Here is a 20,841-nt window from a genome sequence, read left to right on the forward strand (position 1 = left end):
TTCGATGGAAATTTACGGTCTATGGCAGAATCGCCACTATGTCCCGTGAGATTTGAGCAAAAGCCTCTGCGTAGCAATTGGCCTCTTTAATCGACGGCCAGATCGCATTAAGGTAGTCTTCATTCGACAGAGAATGGGCCCTAGCTTCCTCGGAGCGCAGGATTAGAAGACCCGGAGTGCCTTTACCCACTCTCACCACCACCGCTTTATGGACTAGCGGATGTTACTTGACGTAGCCTTCAATGGAAAGTGGCAAGACTTTTTCGCCATTAACGAGGGTAATGCGGTCATCCAGTCGTAACAAAAACTTCCATCGCCCCGGGATCGTAGGATGAGGAATAAATATATCCTTAGAGTGGAAAGACCCGGGCGGGTCGTCTGAATTGGATGTGGTTAAAGCCGGATGACCGGCCAGATAAACGCATTCGTAAAGTGGTTCAGTCTCGCTGATAGGTTTCATCTAAACATATGGTCGAACACTATCAAATAACTGCAGATAGTTCTAACAGGGGCCATCTTCGGGCCCTGGGATCGAATCGGCCACAAAGCCTACCTCGGTGCTGGCCTGGATATCAGCATGGGAGAATCACTAAGCAAAAGAACTTACGGGCCGAATGATGTCGCGGCTAACGTGGTGCTTGTCGACTCCACTCTACTCGTCAAGTTGATAGATCACATATTCACCTGCAACGTGGACATATGATATATTAAGTTAGTAAGTAACTTACAGATGAATTTATAGATATTAGTCACACGTTCATACCCGCTAGTTAACGTTGCCCTACTTACATTTCCCCCTGGCAAACAACCCACCTTATGTATCTGAGCATATTTGGTATATACCATCTATTCATGGAATCTCAACATAGTATAATGACTAAGACTAATGGGACTTGTCACAGACTTTTGCCAGTCCATGGAAAATGTCAAGGTCTACGGACACCTTAAATTCCACAAGTCTCGATAGCTAAATATATCCTCACAGTAATTAGATGGATTCGAAAGCTTGGCGTAACAATACAACTTGGAAATACCACACAACAAAACACCTGGGCAACATACTAAAAGACTCAGCTTGCTTCGGAGGTCCATCGTTCATCTGTAGTCAACCATTCGTATGACCTTCCGACCAGTCCCGCTTCTTTCAAAATCATTCACATCATTGACAATGATAACTCTGAAATAAGGATTGGTGATAACGAGGAAGCTGAACTTGATCCGGGCCACTATTTCTTTTTCTGGAAGGATTGAGGTTTTGGCAGTCTCAGGCGACTTACGGAGAATCCGGACCTCCATATATTCAACACCTTTAATACCTTCTTCCCAACCGAGTATGATCTGCCACTGGAGGATGCTAAATTCTTCTGTTTGCATCATCTCATGAATGGTGTCATAATGGAAGTAGTTAGAGCCCCAGTTGAAACTGAACTCTTTATCTCGGCCGTAAATACGCAGCAAGCGTAGATGTGGTGCAAACGCTGGGGCAATTTTTGCTTGTGCGTTGGCTGGAAGCGGATGGAGAGACCCGATATCCCCAGAGTTATATCGCACCAATGGATTTCGAAGACGTTGCAGAGATGTTAGCACAATAGCACCAGTGTCACCTTCGGCAACGGGCTGGGGTAATGGACAAGTAGTCTCGGACGACGGGCGAGTGAGGATCTCAATGTGCATAGCCCGCGTATCATATATGAAATCGGCTGCATCGCGCGCACCATTTTCGTCTCCATCATGTGTGGCAAGCTGTGGATTGGAAACAGCCCAGAATCCAGCCTCGGCACTGCCTAGGCCGGAATATATTGCGGGAGCATGGAAGATTTCTACCAAAAGGTCCCGCTGTGACTGTAACAGTGGCTCGGAGGTGTACAGAACCTTGGTGATTCGAATTTGGCTGCGAATATCGGCGGGTAGGCTAGCTATGTGCCGAGATAGCTTAATGAGCTCGGTGACGGGGCCGGTAAGGAAGTTGCATCGGTACTGTATCAGAGTTTTGGTAACTAGCTCAGCGGACATATCTCCACCAGCGCAGAGGATCGTTCCCCCCGCATATTCGAGACTATCCGTCAGCAAGTCGAGAGACCTGGAAAATGTCATGTTATAAGCATAGCCATCGGTGCCACATTTCGGAAACCAACCGATACAAGTATCCAGAAACATGAATATTCAATATCCAGTCAGTGGGCTGCACAATTCCTATTGCTTTTATCAAGGCACCAATACTCTCTCGTTGGCGCCGATTTTCACCACTGTCGGTTAAGAATAGCATTGGAACCCCACGGCTCCAGCCTCCACCCGTAACACTGGTGTAAGAACTTTGGCGGAAGCTGTTTTCTGGCGAATCATCTTCTGCCAGACGCTCAATGACTGGGAAACTTTGTAGAATTAGCTTTGGAAATGATGCCATAGGCCTTTTCGGGGAAAGTATACATGTTCTTTTTCTCGATGATTGGAAAATGGGAGAACCAATCGTTATCAAGAGGCGTTGATTTGATGACATCCCCAACTTCGTGAGGAAAAAGTGGATATTTCACACTGGGATTGTAGAAAGGGTGTTTCCGAGCGACTGCGGCAACGTCGCCCAATGTGTAAAATTGCTGGGTCATATCGAGGCTGACTGGGGCAAGTACCCTGACAAAGTCTCGTAGGTTTTTTATAAAGAGCAGTGGGAGAAGCAGAAATTGAGATTGAAAAAAGGCGCCACTCGGCATGATCAATGTAAGGGATATAAGCGGATGCGCATGTGGTGCAGGCGGGATTCCTACAGACGCCTCGAGATGATGTGTAAATCAGTAAACCTTGCAGGGCTGCAAGGCATTAGTAAGAAACAAATACCAGACTGCACTAAATAACATTGCTTTAAATGACGCCTAAGCAGTCAGTTCGACGAATCGCATCACCTTGCGCCCTGTTTTGCTCCGTATGAACCCCTCTGAATCTTGTATAAACGTCAAACTAAACAATTCCTGATTGAACTCAAATACCAAAAAGAATTCCCTCATCTTGAATGCCAGTTCCTTCATCTTTGATGCCAGTTCCTTCTCACTTGCATGCTTTCCCGGTACGTGCAGCCCACATAAAACTCGAACATCGAGGATTATTCCCGCTCCCTTGGGCTGTGTGTCTCGCAGGATAATCTGCCGCTGTAGTATATTCCACTGCTCGTTTGTCATGAAGGAATTGACTGTGCTGAAGTCAAAATACTCGCCATACCAAGTAAAGCTGGAGCGCTGGTCGCGACCGTAGATTCGAACTAACCGGTAATGGTCGGCGTTCTGAATTGGCAGCTTTGCGAGGAATTCTGGGGGCATCATATGAAGAGATGCCACGTCACCACATAAATATCGAACAAGAGGGTTACGTAGGCGCTGTAAGGATGTCTGGACTAAGCGACCTCGTTGGCCTAAAGGGACATGGTCCGCGCATAGGGAGAGCGAATCAGATGTCTCTCATGCATCGTTGCTCGCAGCTGAGAAGGGGAGTACCTCCAAAAGAATGGTACGCCGATCAATGATAAATTCGGTATAGCTATCCTTAGGAATGTCCATCAATGCTGTAGTTGAGACACCCCAAGGCCCTGCCTCCGCACTGCCAATGCCAAAGCAAATGGTCATGTTCCCAAATACCGAGACAAGGAATTCTCTTTGCGACGCTGTCATGGACTCCGACGTGTAGATGATCTTGTTGATCATGATATCTTTTCTCTACTCCTCTTCCAGAGTGTTCATATAGGTTGCTAATTGGAGGAGCTGACTGACATCTCCTGCGATAGCATTTGCTTGAAACTGAATAAGTGCCTCACATACAGCGTGATGAGCCATGTCGGGACCAGCACACAACACGGCTGCACCCGCGTTTTCGAAGAGCTCTGTCATCAAGTCGATCGCCCTGTCAAGTGGATCAGTATCAGAAGTGCTCAAATAATTTCCATCGAAAAGTTCATAATACCGGTACAAACGGCCAGATACGTGCAAAGTCAGCACCCAGTCCCCGGCTCTATCAGACCACATTCCCGGAGCAGTTTTCCTATCACCGCGCGCTGCTGCCGATTCTCGAGAGAATCTGTGGCAAAGACCATTGGTGGACCTCCAGATCCCCCTCCTGTTGTGCTGATATATGTACCTTGGCGATAGCCATTTCGTGGATCTTTGTCTACTGTCAGACGAGCAATTTGGTGGTATCTAATCTGTGTTTAGTAATAGCTCGCCGGGCAATAATTTGAACGAAATACGCACAAGGAGTCTTTCCTTGTAATGGGGAATGACTTGAGCTGAACCCTACTTTCTTTCGCCCGAGCGGTTTCGAGGATTGTGGGTATCTGCTCTCGTGTGGGAGGGTATTCGGTGTCGGAGTAAAAGGGGTGCTACTAGCAACCTCCAAAATATCGGACAGCGAATAAAAGTCAGGCGACATCGTAGACTGGGAATCTAAAGCTGTAAACGCTGATGATTTTTAAAGTCGAGGTGGGCGATTTATCTCTTTAAACCCACGCAATGCATTTGGCATACCACTGACGACATTCACGACACCCCTTACATGGGGAAAATCGGCTTTCAAAATGCCAAAAAAGGTAGTGACGAGGCTAGGTACGTCGATATCGCCGTTATAAAAAGGGGTTTAGCGTGGCACTATATGAATCTTCTTCTGTCCAGCGGCAGATTTAGCTTTCTCATTCACTCCCCTCCGCAGCCATGAGACCTCCTCAAGATAAACTCCGTTGTATCTGTGCCACTACTTCGAAGACTGGTCAAGCTGTGATTAGTTCACCAGCAGATGTTGATTCTATTACCCGCGACTGCTCAAGGGACGCTTTGCACAACAGTCTCGTCAAGATTTGCCCCGCAGATACATGGACCGGTAATTGCCATCTTTCCAGTTGCCCCTTTCCTATATTGGTGAACAGCTTGCATCAGCGACAGCTACTGGAGCTCAATGAGGCACTGGTAAAAGCAATTACCGACATTGTCTCAAGATGGTGGAGCGATAAGGCGGCACGACTTTCAGAGCGTATGCCTTTGCAACCAAGGGAGGAAAAGCTTCTTCGTGTAAGTATCCCAATCAAAAAGAAATACAAACTAGATACTGACGGTGCCTAGTGGCTGGACTCACAAGAAACGGGTGATATACGTCCCTTCAAGGAGTGCATGGGATCTTGGAGACCTGATTTTCTTGTCGAAGAGCCAGTGGATCTCACAAATGGCTGTGTTGAAAACTTCCGCATCTGCGAGATCAATGCTCGTTTCAGCTGGAATGGCTATATGCTGAGCGCATTGGGCCAAAAAGCTCTTTTGGATATGGGTATCTGTCGCAGTGAAATCATGGGTGGAACGAATCCCCGAAAGGTATTTCAATTTTATTCTCCGGTCAAATGCGTGAATGTTATCACATTTTGCTCTTTTCTTTTCTTTTCTTTTTTTTTTTTTTGGCAGGCAAGGCTTACCGATCTGATAGATCCTTAACGGGCTCCAGCGTCTTTACGACCCCCAAAGTCCTGTATATCTTCTCAAGGGCAAAGAGCATGGATATGACATTCATCTATACGCTCATTACGCGAGCCAGCATCTTGGACAACGCATACGCTTCATCGCGCCGGAAGAGTTAAAATTGATTCCATGCCACCAATCACGTGGTGGATACAAGTTGTACTGCTTGGTAGATCCTCATTCCCCAGCCAATGAATCAAACGCCACATTGTTGCACACTGAAGCCGGTGAAATCCTCGAGGAGATCAATCAGGTTGGGCTGGAACTACACCAAGACGAGATACTCGCTCTCAGTGACGAAATGCTTCAGCAAGTCAGCCTGCGATGCTTTAATGACATGCGCACAGTGCTCTTGGTACACGATAAACGGATGCTTGGCATTGTCCTGGAGGAGCTTGATTCTCTCGTGGTGAGAAAAATTCTTCTCCCCAGTGAAGCAAGTTTGCTAGATCGGGGGATCTGTCACACAATACTCCCTGGATCTACCTTGATGGCTCGACTTCTTGAAGAATGCCGGCTTCAGCCAAGTCTCAAGGACGAGTATATTCTTAAGCCTGTGAGAGGAGGCAAAGGAGAAGGAATCCTCTTTGGAGATGACATGACTTTTGAGTCATGGATGACTTGCCTGGAAGGCATGAAATCTCCATATTTGTCTCCTCAAGGAAGTACCATGGTCATCCAGCGCCGGATAAGACAAGCTAAATATGAGGTTTTTCTCCAGGAGAAGGCGGGGTTACAATGTCTTCCCATTGTTGGAACTTATCATGCCGTGCACGGGGAGTTCCTGGGCATCGGAGTTTGGCGCAGTAGTCCCGGTTCAGTATGTGCAATTAGCCACGGTGGTGCCTGGATGTGCTCTGTTATGCAAAGGGACACCTGATTCTTGATCTAGTCACATTTCATCGGTTATTGAACTTTTGTCTACGTCATGTCGGTCTAAAAGGCCGAGAAATACTTCTGGATTAGAGTTGTGTGTACAGATCACGTAAAATAAGCGGTATATACATCTATCTATTGCTTTGGGGGTTTACGCTGCAATATCACAGTGAATTCAACAAAGCATTACTGATAGGTACAAATAAAGTTTAAGAGCAGGTGGCCTTTGAGTAAAAATTGGGGACAAAAGAAAGAAAAAGATTTATAACAGAAGTCGGTTATCCACATTCGAAGTTCTACCTAAAATCCAGCCGCTCACACCGTAGGCTGATGCTCCTTACTCTGCTTCCAGTGGTGATGTAGTAAACCTGCCAGCCATTGGGCGAGTCTTCCCCCTTAATTCCCGTACCTCCCGCAAGGGGGCTCGGTCGGTACGGGTCGCCGATCCTTCGGTGCAACCCGAGGATAGGGATCGGCTCTCCAAATTCCTGTAAGGGTTGCTATTGAATATATTTCAAATCAACAGAAGGTAACCAGGAAGAGATCAAAAATGCCAATAGAATCTTGTCGATCATCTTCACTCCCATTACTTCCGTCCGTCCCCGTGCGTCCCCGTGACAATAAGACGGAACCTAGGATAGTCTACACTTGGTACAACCATGCATGGCTCTATAATGTCAGTGGCACAAGCATACAGTGCAGCTAAGTCCTTACTGACTATCATCTCGTCTATGTTGGCAGTGAAGCCTTCTCGGCTCACTTTATGAGGCTGCATTGTCGGTAGGAGATTTATCTATTGCTGATCGACACTCGTCCAGTGTCTAAGATCGAGCATTTCATGACACATTCAGACCTATTTTACATGCACCGTGCATACATGCACCGTGCATACTCGAGTCAATAACGCGTCATTGGGACTCATCAGATCATGGCGAGGTAGAGTTTACGGGCATCAGTACATCTACTTATGTAGCAAGACATATTTCATGTTGTTACTTTTCGGCAATTCAGTATCAACTACATCTTCAATATTCTATTACTATATAGTAATCTTGAGTGGCTATCAAAATTGACTTCGGTTGTAGACTTTTTGATCATCTAGCCTGTATTTCGCAGGAAGGCAGCATTTAATTTGGGAGATGTACCTTTTTGTCAAGCAATATAGTATTGGTACTCTCATTGCAACGTCAATTGTTCTAATGCGGTATCATTGGTGCAATCTAAGGATAGATCAACGTCGGCGAGATGTGCGAATATCTTCTCATGCCTGCTGTACGGTCCCCTGCAGAAGTTGTCGTATAGCACCAAATGTTCTGTCATTCAGTCTTATGCAATATGAGTTATTTATGTCATTGATCTTCGAATCTTGGCCGTAATGGCGGGAAAAACTGTAACTTGATCGAAAAATTACAGTCTTTCATATTCCAAGACGTTGATTATTGTGGAAAGTCACTAAGACCCCAGGACAGTTTCACATATAAAGTCGATCCCAGAACAAATGAGTCAAACTTGCATTCACCTTCGATCCTTTGCTCTGTGGCTGCAAACAGAATCCAAGGTCGCCATGCATCGAACTTCTCGACTTGTTCAAAATCGGTGTGTCTCACAACCCATAAATATACAGCATATCAGCAGATTCCCTCCGTTTCATCGTCAATTTGCTACTGCTGTGTCTCCCGCAATACCCCATCTGGTGGCTCGTGACATTCTTGACTCTCAACGCGAAGACCATATCCACGCAGTGCATCATTATCTTCAAACACATGGAATCCTCAAAATCAATCTCGGATTCCCTGACAATAACAGCAATTACTTGGAGAACCTGATTCTGAGTCTTGGAGTCCACCATGGCCACGGACCTCCGATCTCACACAGCGCCAGTCGTGGATGGTTCTGGGATGTTCGCCCAAGCAAAAGCATATTACTATCAAAGAAAGATTGTGCGAGATCAGAAACAATGCGAGACTTCCCATGGCATACGGATTGTAGTTACGAGCATGCACCCCCAAAATATTTCGCGCTCCAAGTGCTCCAACCAGACCGCTGTGGTGGGGGCACATTCTCAGTCCTGAAAATCGACCATATTACTCGATTCCTTTCCTCGGCAGCACTTAAATCTCTGTTTCAGCCTGAGTTTCGAATCAAGATCCCCCCTGAATTCGTCAAGCACCCGAACAAGCTACACATCGTAGGTAGCATTCTCAGTTTCGATGAGCAGCAGCAATCAATTGTGATGCGGTTTCGAGAAGATATTGTGACACCCATCGGCACCAGAGCCACTTCGGCTTTACAAGAGCTTCAAAAAGCACTGGAGAATCTGGAACATTCATCGAAGACAACCTTGCATTTGAAAGCAGCAGACCTGCCGGAGAGGTCGCTTATTCTTTTAGATAATCGGCGTTGGCTCCATGCACGGAATGACGTCAAAGATCCCGCAAGACATTTGCGTCGTGTACGATGGAACGCGACCCCATTCTCTTAATGCTATATCTGTTATGGGCGGGCATGAAGGGAAATGGTGAGATACAAGGGCTCATATAGTCGGAATGCGCATTTTTATAGATAAAAGGTGAGGACCGTATTGGTTTGTTCTATTCGTTCTTGGTCTCAAAAGTGACGCGTGGTGCCTTTCCTATTCCTATAAAATTAAATGCTATCTTTGTGCAAGACGATCTCATACAAGAGATCGCCGTGATTTGAAATGTTACCCTTGTGGATCCAACTGATCTGCATTCTTATACCTCGCCCGTTTAGGAATCCGTGAAATGAGAGTCACCGTAAGGGGTTCTTCTTTTAGACTTGCCCTAATTTAAAATAGCCTAATCATAGACTTACTATGACTCTGTATTGCAAAAGGAAAACACGGAATCCTGGAAATGTCTGACTTGCTCACGATCGTCTATGCCGCAACAACGGCTACCGTTCTAGCCCTGAGCGGACCAGCTATTTGGAAAACATTCGGACACAGCCTTTGTGTCCGCCCGACAAAGTACAATCGGATTTTGAGCTTGAGCTACCACGATGAGGACGGAGAGGCCAGTGGTGACCTTTCTATTCGGTGTCAAGCGGAAACATCTTTGGTCACTCGACGCCTCGTGATATTTTCGGCGGCTGCTCATACCACCCTGATCATCATAAGATCTTGGTTTCTGCCAGCATTTCAGTCTTCACCTCTTTCAGATGGGCTGGCCCTCATCGGTGGAATAGTCTTGCTGCTTCAGGCCTTGTCCTTGAATTCTGAGCCCGAGATAACTGGTCGGTATCGACTCGGGATCAGAGGAGCCTGGAGCTGGCAGGTCATGGCCGTCGCTTTGGTTGCAGACATCTACAAGAATTGCAACCAAGATAGTATATCTATTGAAGTATGGGTTGTTTGGCTTTGTTCGACAATCGTGATATTGTTGGGACTCGGGGCATGTCTCTCTTTTCCACGACGACCTAAAATATTCCGTGATTCCAACCCAGTTGATGGACAATTTACTACCAGTGTCTTGGGTCGGCTATCTTTTGGCTGGGCTACAGACATTATGTCGGCCGCGAAGAACACCGAAATACCGCAAATGACCCATAAAGCCCGAGCAAAGTCCCTGCATGAATCCTTCAAAGACGCACGATCCTCCAGCATGTCTCTCTGGAGAACGATCTTTTACCTCCACCGCGGGGTTTTCATGAGACAGATAAGCCTGACAACGGCGGTTTGCTTCCTCGGTCTTATTCCCTCGGTCGCTCTCTTTGAGATTCTACAGGCTTTGGATCAACCGACGGACGACAAACATCAGACTCGATTGTGGACAAACGTGGCCCTCCTGGTATTGGGAGTCCTATTATCTTCTACCCTTGATACATGGAAAGTGTGGCTCTCATTTAACTGTCTGTCTCTGAGAATCTTCGAGCAGCTCTCTCTGGCGGTATTTGATAAGTCGATGCTTCTGCCCAGCGCCTGCACGTTTGTCGATCCCGATGCTACCGAAAAGGGTGCTGGAGACAGCATGAACCTACTCGCGGTGGATGCAAAGTACGTCGCCGACTGCGTCTGCTTTAGTTATGTTCTGTATAAGGCACCGCTCCAAATGGCTATTTCTGGTATCTATCTGGCTCGCTTGCTTGGATGGCAGAGTCTTGTGGCAGCAGGCTTGGTTTTGGCATTCCTGACGCCATTCAACGTATACGCAGCTCGGAAATATACTTTGTCGCAACAGAATCTGATGTTGGCCCGTGACCAGAAAATGCAGGTTCTAACAGAGGTGCTGCAGTTGATCCGTCAGATTAAATTCTTTGCCCAAGAGTCTCTATGGGAAAAAGTCATTGGACGGAGCAGAGATAAGGAGCTCATTGCACAGTGGCATGCCTTTCTCTGGAGTATTGTACAACTGGCCGTCTACTTGACCACCCCTGTGGTGCTATCAGTTGTATGCCTGGGAGTCCATGCCATGATCTATCGGACACTGTCTACCCCCACTGCTTTCTCTGCAATTTCAGTTCTGAACTCCATCGAGATTGTCATGTATGCCTTGCCGGATTGCATAGCTCGGACTAGTACTGGATTGAATAGCATGAAGCGTATCGAGCAGCATCTCGAATTGCGCGAGAACAGTCCTCGGGCAAAATCAGCCACAAGTGTTGAGTTTATCAATGCTACTTTGGGCTGGATAAGTTCTCGACCAGGAGAGTCTGTGAATCCCATCCTGCGCGAAGTGACTCTGTGCTTCCCTCCGTCAAAATTGAGCTTGGTGACAGGCCCTACAGGATGCGGCAAGAGCCTGCTTCTGGCATCAATTCTGGGGGAATCTATGCTGCTTGGAGGAGTTTTACGTGTTCCCGATGTCGGAAAATATACCTATGTTGCGCAAGTCCCCTGGCTAGAGAACACCTCGGTACGGGAAAATATCCTCTTTGGCAATCAGCTGGATATTGGCAGATATAAGGAGGTTCTTTTTGCCTGTGCTCTCGACCGAGATCTCACTTTATTCCCCGACGGAGATAAAACAGAGATCGGCCCGAGTGGTGTCAATCTCAGTGGTGGGCAAAAGTGGCGTATTTCATTGGCGCGTGCACTCTATTCTCCGGCCAATATTCTAGTCATGGATGATATTTTCGCCGCTGTCGACGTACACACTGCCAGTCATCTGTTTCTGTATGGACTGACAGGGCCCCTCGCCCAGGGCCGGACCCGGATCCTCGTCACACACCATATTTCCCTCTGTCTACCGCGTACTGACTACATTGTGTCCTTGGACAATGGTTCGGTACAGTACGCTGGACCAGTTACAGGTTTGTCCACAGATATCAAACAAAGTTCAATAAATCTTGAAGCCAGCTTGCATACAATGGACAAACATGAGCCAATTACAACACAGATGTCGGATGATCAAGATTTCAGTTCTCAAGAACCTGAACGATCGCCCTCGCAATTCGTGAAAGATGAGCACCGGCAAGAGGGCCCAATGCAGTGGCGGATCTGGAAATTGTATTTGACCGCCGGGGGCAGCATTGTTCCCTGGATCTGGGTAATGCTGGCTTTCGGTGGATATAGCTTATTGTTGACGGCCCGGGTAATTATTGACCATCTGTGTAACGCCGAAGACATGATCAGACCACTTACTAACTATCATACTGACAGGCTTGGTGGCTTCACATCTGGAGTGATCACGAGAAAGTGGCATCTTGCGACTCAGCAGAGTCAACGGCGTGTGCAGGCGATGACTTGCTTTTCTATCTAGGAGTTTATCTTGGCCTGGGGGGCTTGGCTTGTATCATTGGTACAGCTCGCAGCTACCTTACTCTACAAGCCTCGTTGCATGTGGCAAGGAAGTTATTCGACGGGTTGCTACATACCATTCTCCACACTCCTCTCCGCTGGCTTGATGTTGTCCCACCTGGTCGGATAATGAACCGATTTATTGTGGACATTCTGGTAGTGGACTCCCTGCTGGGGGACGACATTCAATCAACTCTTGCTAATGCTTTTGATATGGCTCTGGCCGTTGTAGCCGGCAGTCTTGTGAGCCCTTGGCTCATCTTACCAGCGGTGGGTCTCTGCATTGTCTGTGTTAGATGTGGCCAGATCTATCTGAATACCGCGCGTGAGCTCCGGAGGTTGGAGAATGTTTTGAAAAGCTCTATCTTTGAGCATGTTCGGTCTGCGCTCTCCGGAATCTGGACGATACGCGCTGAAGCCAAGACAGCGATATATCTCGACAAAGTTACGGAAAGCATCGACCACTACGCCCGCGCCTACTGGCAGCTGTGGCTCCTCAACTGCTGGCTTGCCTTTCGCATGGATGTTTTGGGAGCCCTATTCGCCATGGCTGCGAGTACATTGGTTGTTACATCACCACGGGTGAGCGCGTCGCTGGCTGGCTTTGCGATCACTTTCGCCCTGAAGTTGGCCCAATCAATGTCGCTGACTGTTCGACGATATGCAAGTCTTGAACTTAGCATGAACAGTGTAGAGCGTATCTTGGAGTACTCAGAGGTGCGCACTGAGCCGATTTACCAGGGCGATAGCGTGCCTTCCTTTTGGCCTAGGCAGGGATGTGTGCAAGTATCGAATCTCTCAGTGAGCTACGCCTCCGATCTTCCACCTGCTCTGCACAACGTGAGCTTCACCATAGGTCCAGCAGAACGGGTGGGTGTAGTGGGCCGTACGGGTTCCGGAAAATCCTCTCTCGTCCTAGCTCTGTTTCGCTTTCTGGAGGCAGATGAAGGTAGCATTGTAATTGACGGCCTCGACATCTCCATGCTGAATTTGCACCAACTGCGTGAACGGCTATCAATCGTTCCCCAGACTCCAGCCGTTTTCTCGGGCACATTACGGACAAATCTTGATCCGTTTGGGCAGTATTCCGACGAACAGCTCTTAGCTGCGTTGCAGGACGTGCAATGGAATGAGGATTTAACTACTCCTGCCAGCCCAGTCAAAGCTACTGGCGATATACCGGACAACGAATCCCAGACCTTCAGTGATGACAATGAATCAGCTATGCCTCTAATGACGATGCATCATACAACCACTGCACAGCTGCCAACGACTACCCAGTCCCTTCTGGATTACCCCGTCGCGGCGGACGGCCAAAATCTCTCCCAGGGCGGACGGCAACTACTGTGTCTGGCGCGCGCCATTCTGCAACGACCAAAGTTTTTGGTCCTTGACGAAGTCACATCTAGTATTGATCAATCAACCGATCAGAAAGTTCAAGCCTCAATACGACGTATCTCAAAGCTTAATTCAATGAGTCTTTTGGTCGTGGCCCATCGGTTAAGCACAGTCGTCGACTTTGATAGGATTCTCGTTTTAAGCGATGGACATGTTGCAGAATTTGGCCATCCCCGAGAACTCATGCAGCAACCTTCTGGGGTCTTTCGGGCCATGATGTTGGAGCATGGTGAAGAAGACTCGCTCGTGCAGTGAAATGCGGTGGTGTCGGGGCCAGAGTGACCAAAGCTCTGGTCTGTAATCACTGCATCGCTGTTGGGCTCCCATAGCTCGCCTCGTAGCTCTTGCGAATATTTTCCGTGTGTTATTTATGTGTTGTTTTTGTGTGTTATTTTTGGAACCTTTTCTAGATCTTGACATTTCCTATGGGACTCCCACCATGGGACCGTCCTAGGCTTCTGTAAGGCCCATAAAGCCCAAAGCCCAACTCAGCGCACGAATAGACTTCCGCATAACTTAACTTGGGCCGATGGTCTCGACCCAAAACCCAACCTGGTCCGAGTTGGGTCCGGGTTAGGTTGGGTTAGGTTGGGTTCTACAGAAGTCTAGTCGCCGAACCAATGATCAATCTCATTTACACTCCAAGTTGATTGGCGAAATATAGATCATAGGTAAAATTCTATGTCTTCCAATTTACGTCATCGTGCTCTAGTGCGTTATAATTTGAGGGGAACAAGACCGGAAGATCCAGCTCAAGAAGTAAGCGTACGGTGAGAAATGATGGCCATCAAAAAGAAATTGCAAGACATGGTATTGTGGGGCAAAGAGCTACTTTGGGTATGGACTGGATGTGGACTGAGTGCTCAATAGATGCCTCTGGTCAGTGTCTGAGTAATCGGGGATCAGAGAGCAGCCAATCAGAGTCACTGAGCACTCACTGAGCGCTCGTTGAGACCGCACTGTTTTATCACGTGATGGCACTGCGCAGCTCAGTAAGCCTGACTCTGAGCGCCCTCACAAAAGCGGCGGCAGCTAAGACAGGAAAACCCCACCTAGCAGAGGAAATCCGTTATGGAGAGCTACATACATAAACACCAATACCCCGATCCCTCAGCCAGTACCCAATGCCCATTTCCCCAATAGTTTACAGCGCACTAAAGACCTTCAGTCAACAATCAAATCAGAAAAAGAAAAACTCCATGCATATCCTCATTATAGCCCATCCCCATTCCTCACCCCAGACCGCCGCTGCGGTGGCGCCAGCCCACCACCCTGCCGATATACACCCGACAATCCCATCCCATCACCTCCAGCCCCAGCCCCAGCCCCAGTCCCAGACTTCCCCTTCAACCCAGACTTAGACCTCGACCTCCGCTGTGACTGCGGCTGCAGCCTAACCTTCCGCCCCATCAACATACGCCTCGCAGCATCCCAACACCCCGAGACCGCACGCCCAGGCAAACCACCAACCGATAGCGCAATCTGAACCGGGACCACGACGCACGCGCAAGCCCAATCTAGCAGGATGAACACATAATTCGACCGACGCGACTCAGCCGATCGCTGCGCGGCAGCAGCCAGCGCAAGCGCATCAGCGGCCTTGGTCTCGAGGCGCGCGAAGCGCTGATCGGTCTGTAGAGTGAAGAGGGCGGAGCGTTTCTCGTAGCGTCTAACGGCACGATTAAGGGCTTCGATATCGGGTTGGATTGATTTGCGGGTTTCGATAGCTGCGTGTGCGACTACGGAGGAAGACTCGAGTTGATCTTGTTCTTTTGGGGGGAGGTTGGTTTGGGTCGCGAGACGGGCGGTTGCTGTCTCTGCGACGTGGGCTTCGAGCTCTTCGAGGCGCTTTGTTAGGTCGTTGAGGGTTGTTCGGTTTATGACTGGGTCTGTTGAGGCGCTTATGATGCGTTGGAGGTGGAGAGTGCGTTGTTGGACTAGTCTTAGGAGGTGGGCGACTGGGCGGACTTCAGAGGCTAGGAGGAAGATTGTTAGGTTGTAGTTTGATACTAGGCCCTCGGAGGGTCGGGAGAGGCTTGAGCGGATGGCGTGGAGGAGCCAGGTGCCGATTACAGGGAATATGAAGCAGGCGGCTAGGGCTGCGAGTTCGTGGATTTGGAGCTCGGAGCGGGCTGTTTCTGCTTCTTTTTGTTTGGGTTGGGGTTCTTGGTCAAGCTCGTATGGGGGATCGTCGGGCGCTGGGAATCCACTTTCTTCACGTCGGGTGGTCTGGGCTGAGCGGTACCAGTCCCTATTCTATTAGTTAGTATTGGTAACTTTTGTATCGGGAGATCATAGGATATAGGGGGACCAGGGGACAGACCAAGGTAACCGGACAGACCAGTTGAGAAATATCGCAGCCAAGACTAGTAATGTGACGTCGGTGACGACGGAACTGCCTTCATGGAAAAAAACGCCGGCAATTGCAGGCAGCAGGGCTAGCCCGAGCGGTGCCGAATGCCAATTCGATTCTTCGGTGGAGAGTTCGGCATGGCCTTTTGCTACACGCGGTAGAAACAAGTCGTCGGTCGAGGAGCGGATCGAGTTGCGGGCCTCTGAGAGCGAGTCCGAGAGGGTCGAGTTCCGTCGTTGATTCTCGAAGGTGCGGACACGACGGGTGTTTGAGGTGGGCGAATCAGCCATGTTGACCCTGAAGGTTGGAAAAGGAATGTGTCTCACTCCATAGTTACTCCAAATGTATATTTACCGAGGTGTGATGATGCAACGATACCAAACCGGTTCGCTGATCCTAAACTGATTTGGATGTCAAAAGATAGTAGCCGAATATAAGACAGAATCTACTCCGAATCTACATGCCAGAGCAACCCCTTCCATTTTAATATACTCCCATGATGCCCCTGAAGCCAAGCCCGGGTCCACCGATCCTCCAAAACAGAAATGTCACTCAGCTTATAAACTGGCCTTGGTGTTTTGGTGCACCAACTCCATACAAAAATTGTCGGAGCAATTTCTAGCCACTTGTACTATATGCAGTTTGACCATCGAAATAGGGTATGTGTAGAGAGGATGTATCAGGTACTAATCACCTAATCAGTTGTATCTCGGTTTACATATAGATTCTATAAGCATAACTGTAGTTGAGTTGGAGTAAAAAGATCGAATAGTTGACATAAATAGATGGTCTAGGAAAGTGTGAACATAAATGTGACTTGAGCTTGAAAATACAGGCTTTTGGAAAATATTCAATCTTGCGAGGTGCTTTTTTGCGATGTCATTTGTACCGTCGAGGATCAACTCTCTTTTAGGTCACTGCAACCTCAATCTCGTCGATCTCTCCTGAATAGACTAGACATTCTAGATCAATAATGAATCATTAATCCCCCCCAGATCGACATAATCAGGCGGATCAAAATGAATAAAATCCCCGCCTCCTTGGGTCTATTGACACCCAAATCCGGACTGGTGTCGCCTCACACTATTCGCTCAACCACACCCCAACTCATATACTTCACGTTGCTTTTATTCAACTTCTTTCAACTTCTTTCATCTCATTATTGTGACTTCTTTAGTCTAATTCAACGCTAATCCAATGGATAGGTTTCTCTGCCTGTCGCAAACATGTCATGACCGGGTACCCCGCAGATTTTGCCTCTGCGGCCCATACATTCTTCGTGGATAGTACATGACTTTGCTTCAGGCATGATGTCTTGAGCTGTGAATCAACCTCCTGATTCTCGCTATTCGGATCTCAATAAGACATCGCCGTTCAATCGCCTCCACTGGCTGGGTATACCTCCTATATCGAGAGAGGATGGTTTCAAACGCATTCATCTCTCTTCCATCCTATCTCTTCATTTCCTTGATCAGTTTGCAGAAGAATTGGAGGCTCAAGTAATCGAACATATTCTTTTTAATCTTTGTTTTACATGCACTGCCGTCATGGATATTTACCAAAGACGCCCGCAGGCCGTGGTGCTGCCAATTCTATCTTCTTTCTCCATTGTTCTCGCTATTCCACCGTTAATTCTGCATGGAAAGAACCGCAATTTCCCCGCTACCAGTCTTATATTCTGGTCAATCCTCCTCAACTTGTTCAACATCATCAATTCTCTCATATGGCCCACGGATGACGTGCAGTCATGGTGGGACGGGGCTGGTCTCTGTGATATCGAGGTCAAGCTCATGGCTGCCGGCTACGTGGGCATCCCAGGAAGCCTAGCATGCATCTTTCGAAGTCTGGCAATTGTACTAGATACCGATCGGGCTACATTAGTCCCAAGCAAAGGCCAACGCTGGCGCAATCAGTTTGTGGAGATTCTGTTCTGCGTGGCTGTTCCAGTCATCGCAATGATCACACACATCATCTGGCAAAAGAGTCGATACTTGCTACTGGCCATTTCGGGATGTGTGAACAACTTCGACGAGAGTTGGGTCAGTCTTGTCTTTGCATGGATCTGGCCGCCAATTATCTGTCTCATTGCAGCATACTATTGCTGTAAGTATATACTCCTAACTCCATACAAAAACAATCCCCCATTTACTCAAACATCACAGGCCTGGTCCTCATCCGCGTACACAAGTACCGAAGTGACTTCGCAAACATCATCCGCGCTTCCAGCAGTAATCTCAGCAAATCCCGCTTCCTCCGCCTCTTCTTCCTCGCCCTGTCAATGCTCATCTGCATCCTCCCACTACAAGGATACGTCGTCTACAACGACATCCTCCTCTCCCTCCCTTGGCACTCCTACTCTTGGGGCGAGATCCACAACGGAGACAAATGGCACACCATCGCCAAATACCCCATCGATGGCGCCGTCTTCTTCGACCGCTGGACTCCCGTCGCATCAGGCTTCATGATCTTCATCTTCTTCGGCTTCGGCCACGACGCAGCACGCATGTACCGCACAGTCTTCTGGTACCTCGGATTGAGCTACTGCTTCCCGTGCATCGAACCCCCAACAGATACACACAGCACGCCGTCTCCCGGGCACATTTCAACAGCAACCACTCTCGTCGGGAGTATCGGCTCCCGTGCTAGATCGCTGTTCTCTCGCCAGAAGGAATCCGTCGTCACGTTTATCTCGACGCATGGCACTTACAACGACCTTGAAAAGGGCACCTTTTCGCAGTTGTCTCGCCATAGCTCTGGAAAATTGACCAAGAAGTCTCGATGGAGTAGCTTGCCCTGGTCGCTATTTAACAGACGTCAGACTCGTCAGGATATTGATGGGACACTGTTAACTGACCTCGCCCGTCCCTCGCAGACTGTATGCACGAATGCCTGGGCTAGTCGTGATAGTCGGGAGTTGTCTAGTGAGCCTATTTCGCCGGAGCTTAATAAGGACTTCATTCATGTGCGGCAGGTTATCAGCCAACAGAGTGAGGTTAGGGTTCAGGTCTAGTGGCTTGTCCTTTTTTCCGGTTTGTATCTGGGATTTCAACGGCTTGTTGCAGGTTTCTAATCTTGTCTTTGCGTTGGTCTGGGATCATGGGATTCTGTACATCAGAGTAGTACTTAAGTATCATAATACATAATTGGTTGCGATGTCCGTGGCTCTCGTGAAAAATGAAAAGGAAAAATGGAAGTGTTTGAATATGTCCCTTAGTACACATTCAATGTTCCCTTGTATCTGTGTAGGTAGGATTAACGGAGAACCATTATATATCTCGAGTTACCGAAGTCATAGTAGTTACTAACTAGTCTGCGAGTTAGTGGTAAGTAAGCTGGCATAGACTTTGTAAGCCTCTGCGCGTATAAAATAATAAGTCGTAGGTTGAATCTGAAGAGCCAATAATCCTGACGGATACCTAGATATATATTACGCCACATGCTACCAAGATCGAATCCATCCACTACAAAACGAAGTGTATTCAGGGTATAATCGTACAAAACTATAATCACACCGCAAAAGAGGATTCAGTCAACCTCACCAGCCCCAAAATGAAACCAGCGACAAATTCAGATTGATACAGAGCTCCGACGAAGCCATTTAGTGAGACTCGTCATGGCCACCGTTCTCGGGGCGCTTCAGAACCTCAAGAGTGCCTAGAAAAGGGTTAGACTGAACCTTGGGTTTTCTCTTATCCCCGAAGAGTGGGAGCAAATTAAGAACAGGGAAATCGACATACGCTGCACAATGTTCAGAGCGGACCGGGTCTGGCCATCGGAATCTTCCCAAGTGGCCATCTTAGCATCGCCTTCGACGTACAGAAGAGTTCTGCGGGAGAGAAGTTAGCTTATCTGCACCATGCTCAAGCGCAATTTTGCTGCAGTGGCGCAAATGGACAGGAGGGAATTGCGCAGTTCAATCCCGTATCCCAATCCCTACTGCCCAACCACGAACATGACATGAAGGAACGGGGTCCTATCCAAAGGTGCATCGCTTGACCGCCAAAGCCACGTCATATGTCCAGCAGGCCCGCACGATCTTCATGCAGCCTTCAAGCGCGAGCACTCGCTCTCGCTCTCCATCTGTATAGACCCTGCGCGTCTGCCGGGCCCAACTGGCACGAGATAGCAACGACACACCCAACAGACAAGACGCAATCCAAATACGCAATATCATGTCCTGCATAATCCAGCAAAGTATCGAGATATCGACTTACCCCTTCTGCAAGCCAAGGACGAAATCGCGCTGGGGTCCCTCGGGGACGAAGTTCGTGATGCGCCACCAGCTGGTCTGGCGGTTATCGCGGTTGCCGTGGGAAGTAGCGATGTTGTACTTGACGATCTCCTGGCCGGAGGAGGTGGCTTGGAGCTCGGGCTCTGCGCCGAGGCGGCCGGTGAGGGTCAACCGGGCGATGGAGTGGGCGGGCGAGGAGCTGAAGGCGCGGGCGGTGTGGGGGGCACCAGCCATGCGCATGGCTGGGCGCAGAGAGGAAAGGAATGCGGACATGGTTGGATGGAGGATGTGTGAATTATGATTTACAGTGAGGATAGATCGAGACTTGTTTTGGCATTGTTGATAAGTGTCGATCATGACACGTGATCTGGATACGGCCTACCGCTTTCAGATGTGATATGGCATAAACACGTAGGATAGTTTATATTATATTTATTATTTAGCGGTTGAAGCAGGGCACTTGGTTGCAATTGAGATTTTGAAAATGGAATTGGGTACAAAGTGGTCATTTTGGCCAAGCTCATCAGCTCATGCTAGAGAGCTATCTATAGCTCTACCCCGGAGTCCCCTGGTGCAGGGTTCTATCGGGTACAGACAACGATGAGCTTCATAATTATAAATCCAACGTATCATGTCCCGAGGCAAGAAGAAAAGCAAGGAACAAAAAAGAAAAGAAAAGAAATGCAAATCAAACGAGCCTATTTTGTAACTCTATTATTATGAAATCCTTCATATGCCAACGTGA

The 20,841-nt window shown here is 48.3% G+C and overlaps 8 protein-coding genes across 8 annotated transcripts; 3 read left to right on the forward strand and 5 right to left on the reverse strand.

Moving 5' to 3' along the window:
* Window positions 1-19: 19 nt before the first annotated feature.
* On the reverse strand, window positions 20-460 carry N7447_002595 (uncharacterized protein; the record flags this gene model as incomplete). The annotated part of the gene is made up of 2 exons (XM_057226870.1): window positions 20-191; window positions 228-460. The coding sequence occupies 2 exons, from the start codon at window positions 458-460 to the stop codon at window positions 20-22; spliced, it is 405 nt and encodes a 134-aa protein (XP_057090886.1).
* Window positions 461-1,095: 635 nt separating this feature from the next.
* On the reverse strand, window positions 1,096-2,603 carry N7447_002596 (uncharacterized protein; the record flags this gene model as incomplete). The annotated part of the gene is made up of 3 exons (XM_057226871.1): window positions 1,096-2,080; window positions 2,136-2,372; window positions 2,428-2,603. 3 exons carry the CDS (start codon window positions 2,601-2,603, stop codon window positions 1,096-1,098), a joined length of 1,398 nt encoding a protein of 465 aa, XP_057090887.1.
* A 1,098-nt stretch (window positions 2,604-3,701) lies between these two features.
* On the reverse strand, window positions 3,702-4,134 carry N7447_002597 (uncharacterized protein; the record flags this gene model as incomplete). The annotated part of the gene is given in 2 exon segments (XM_057226872.1): window positions 3,702-4,106; window positions 4,120-4,134. 2 exon segments carry the CDS (start codon window positions 4,132-4,134, stop codon window positions 3,702-3,704), a joined length of 420 nt encoding a protein of 139 aa, XP_057090888.1.
* A 554-nt stretch (window positions 4,135-4,688) lies between these two features.
* On the forward strand, window positions 4,689-6,360 carry N7447_002598 (uncharacterized protein; the record flags this gene model as incomplete). The annotated part of the gene is made up of 3 exons (XM_057226873.1): window positions 4,689-5,042; window positions 5,094-5,339; window positions 5,449-6,360. The coding sequence occupies 3 exons, from the start codon at window positions 4,689-4,691 to the stop codon at window positions 6,358-6,360; spliced, it is 1,512 nt and encodes a 503-aa protein (XP_057090889.1).
* Window positions 6,361-9,232: 2,872 nt separating this feature from the next.
* On the forward strand, window positions 9,233-13,767 carry N7447_002599 (ABC bile acid transporter; the record flags this gene model as incomplete). Its single annotated transcript, XM_057226874.1, has 2 exons — window positions 9,233-11,908; window positions 11,977-13,767. The coding sequence occupies 2 exons, from the start codon at window positions 9,233-9,235 to the stop codon at window positions 13,765-13,767; spliced, it is 4,467 nt and encodes a 1,488-aa protein (XP_057090890.1).
* A 957-nt stretch (window positions 13,768-14,724) lies between these two features.
* On the reverse strand, window positions 14,725-16,155 carry N7447_002600 (uncharacterized protein; the record flags this gene model as incomplete). Its single annotated transcript, XM_057226875.1, has 2 exons — window positions 14,725-15,763; window positions 15,836-16,155. The coding sequence occupies 2 exons, from the start codon at window positions 16,153-16,155 to the stop codon at window positions 14,725-14,727; spliced, it is 1,359 nt and encodes a 452-aa protein (XP_057090891.1).
* A 1,257-nt stretch (window positions 16,156-17,412) lies between these two features.
* Window positions 17,413-18,875, forward strand: N7447_002601 (pheromone receptor; the record flags this gene model as incomplete). The annotated part of the gene is made up of 2 exons (XM_057226876.1): window positions 17,413-17,968; window positions 18,028-18,875. 2 exons carry the CDS (start codon window positions 17,413-17,415, stop codon window positions 18,873-18,875), a joined length of 1,404 nt encoding a protein of 467 aa, XP_057090892.1.
* Window positions 18,876-19,463: 588 nt separating this feature from the next.
* N7447_002602 (single-stranded DNA-binding protein) lies at window positions 19,464-20,369 on the reverse strand (the record flags this gene model as incomplete). The annotated part of the gene is made up of 3 exons (XM_057226877.1): window positions 19,464-19,519; window positions 19,603-19,691; window positions 20,080-20,369. The coding sequence occupies 3 exons, from the start codon at window positions 20,367-20,369 to the stop codon at window positions 19,464-19,466; spliced, it is 435 nt and encodes a 144-aa protein (XP_057090893.1).
* Window positions 20,370-20,841: the final 472 nt, after the last annotated feature.

The sequence above is a fragment of the Penicillium robsamsonii genome, assembly GCF_028829455.1.
Source record: "Penicillium robsamsonii strain IBT 29466 chromosome Unknown utg000001l_segment0_segment0, whole genome shotgun sequence".
Classification (NCBI taxonomy): Eukaryota; Fungi; Ascomycota; class Eurotiomycetes; order Eurotiales; family Aspergillaceae; genus Penicillium; species Penicillium robsamsonii.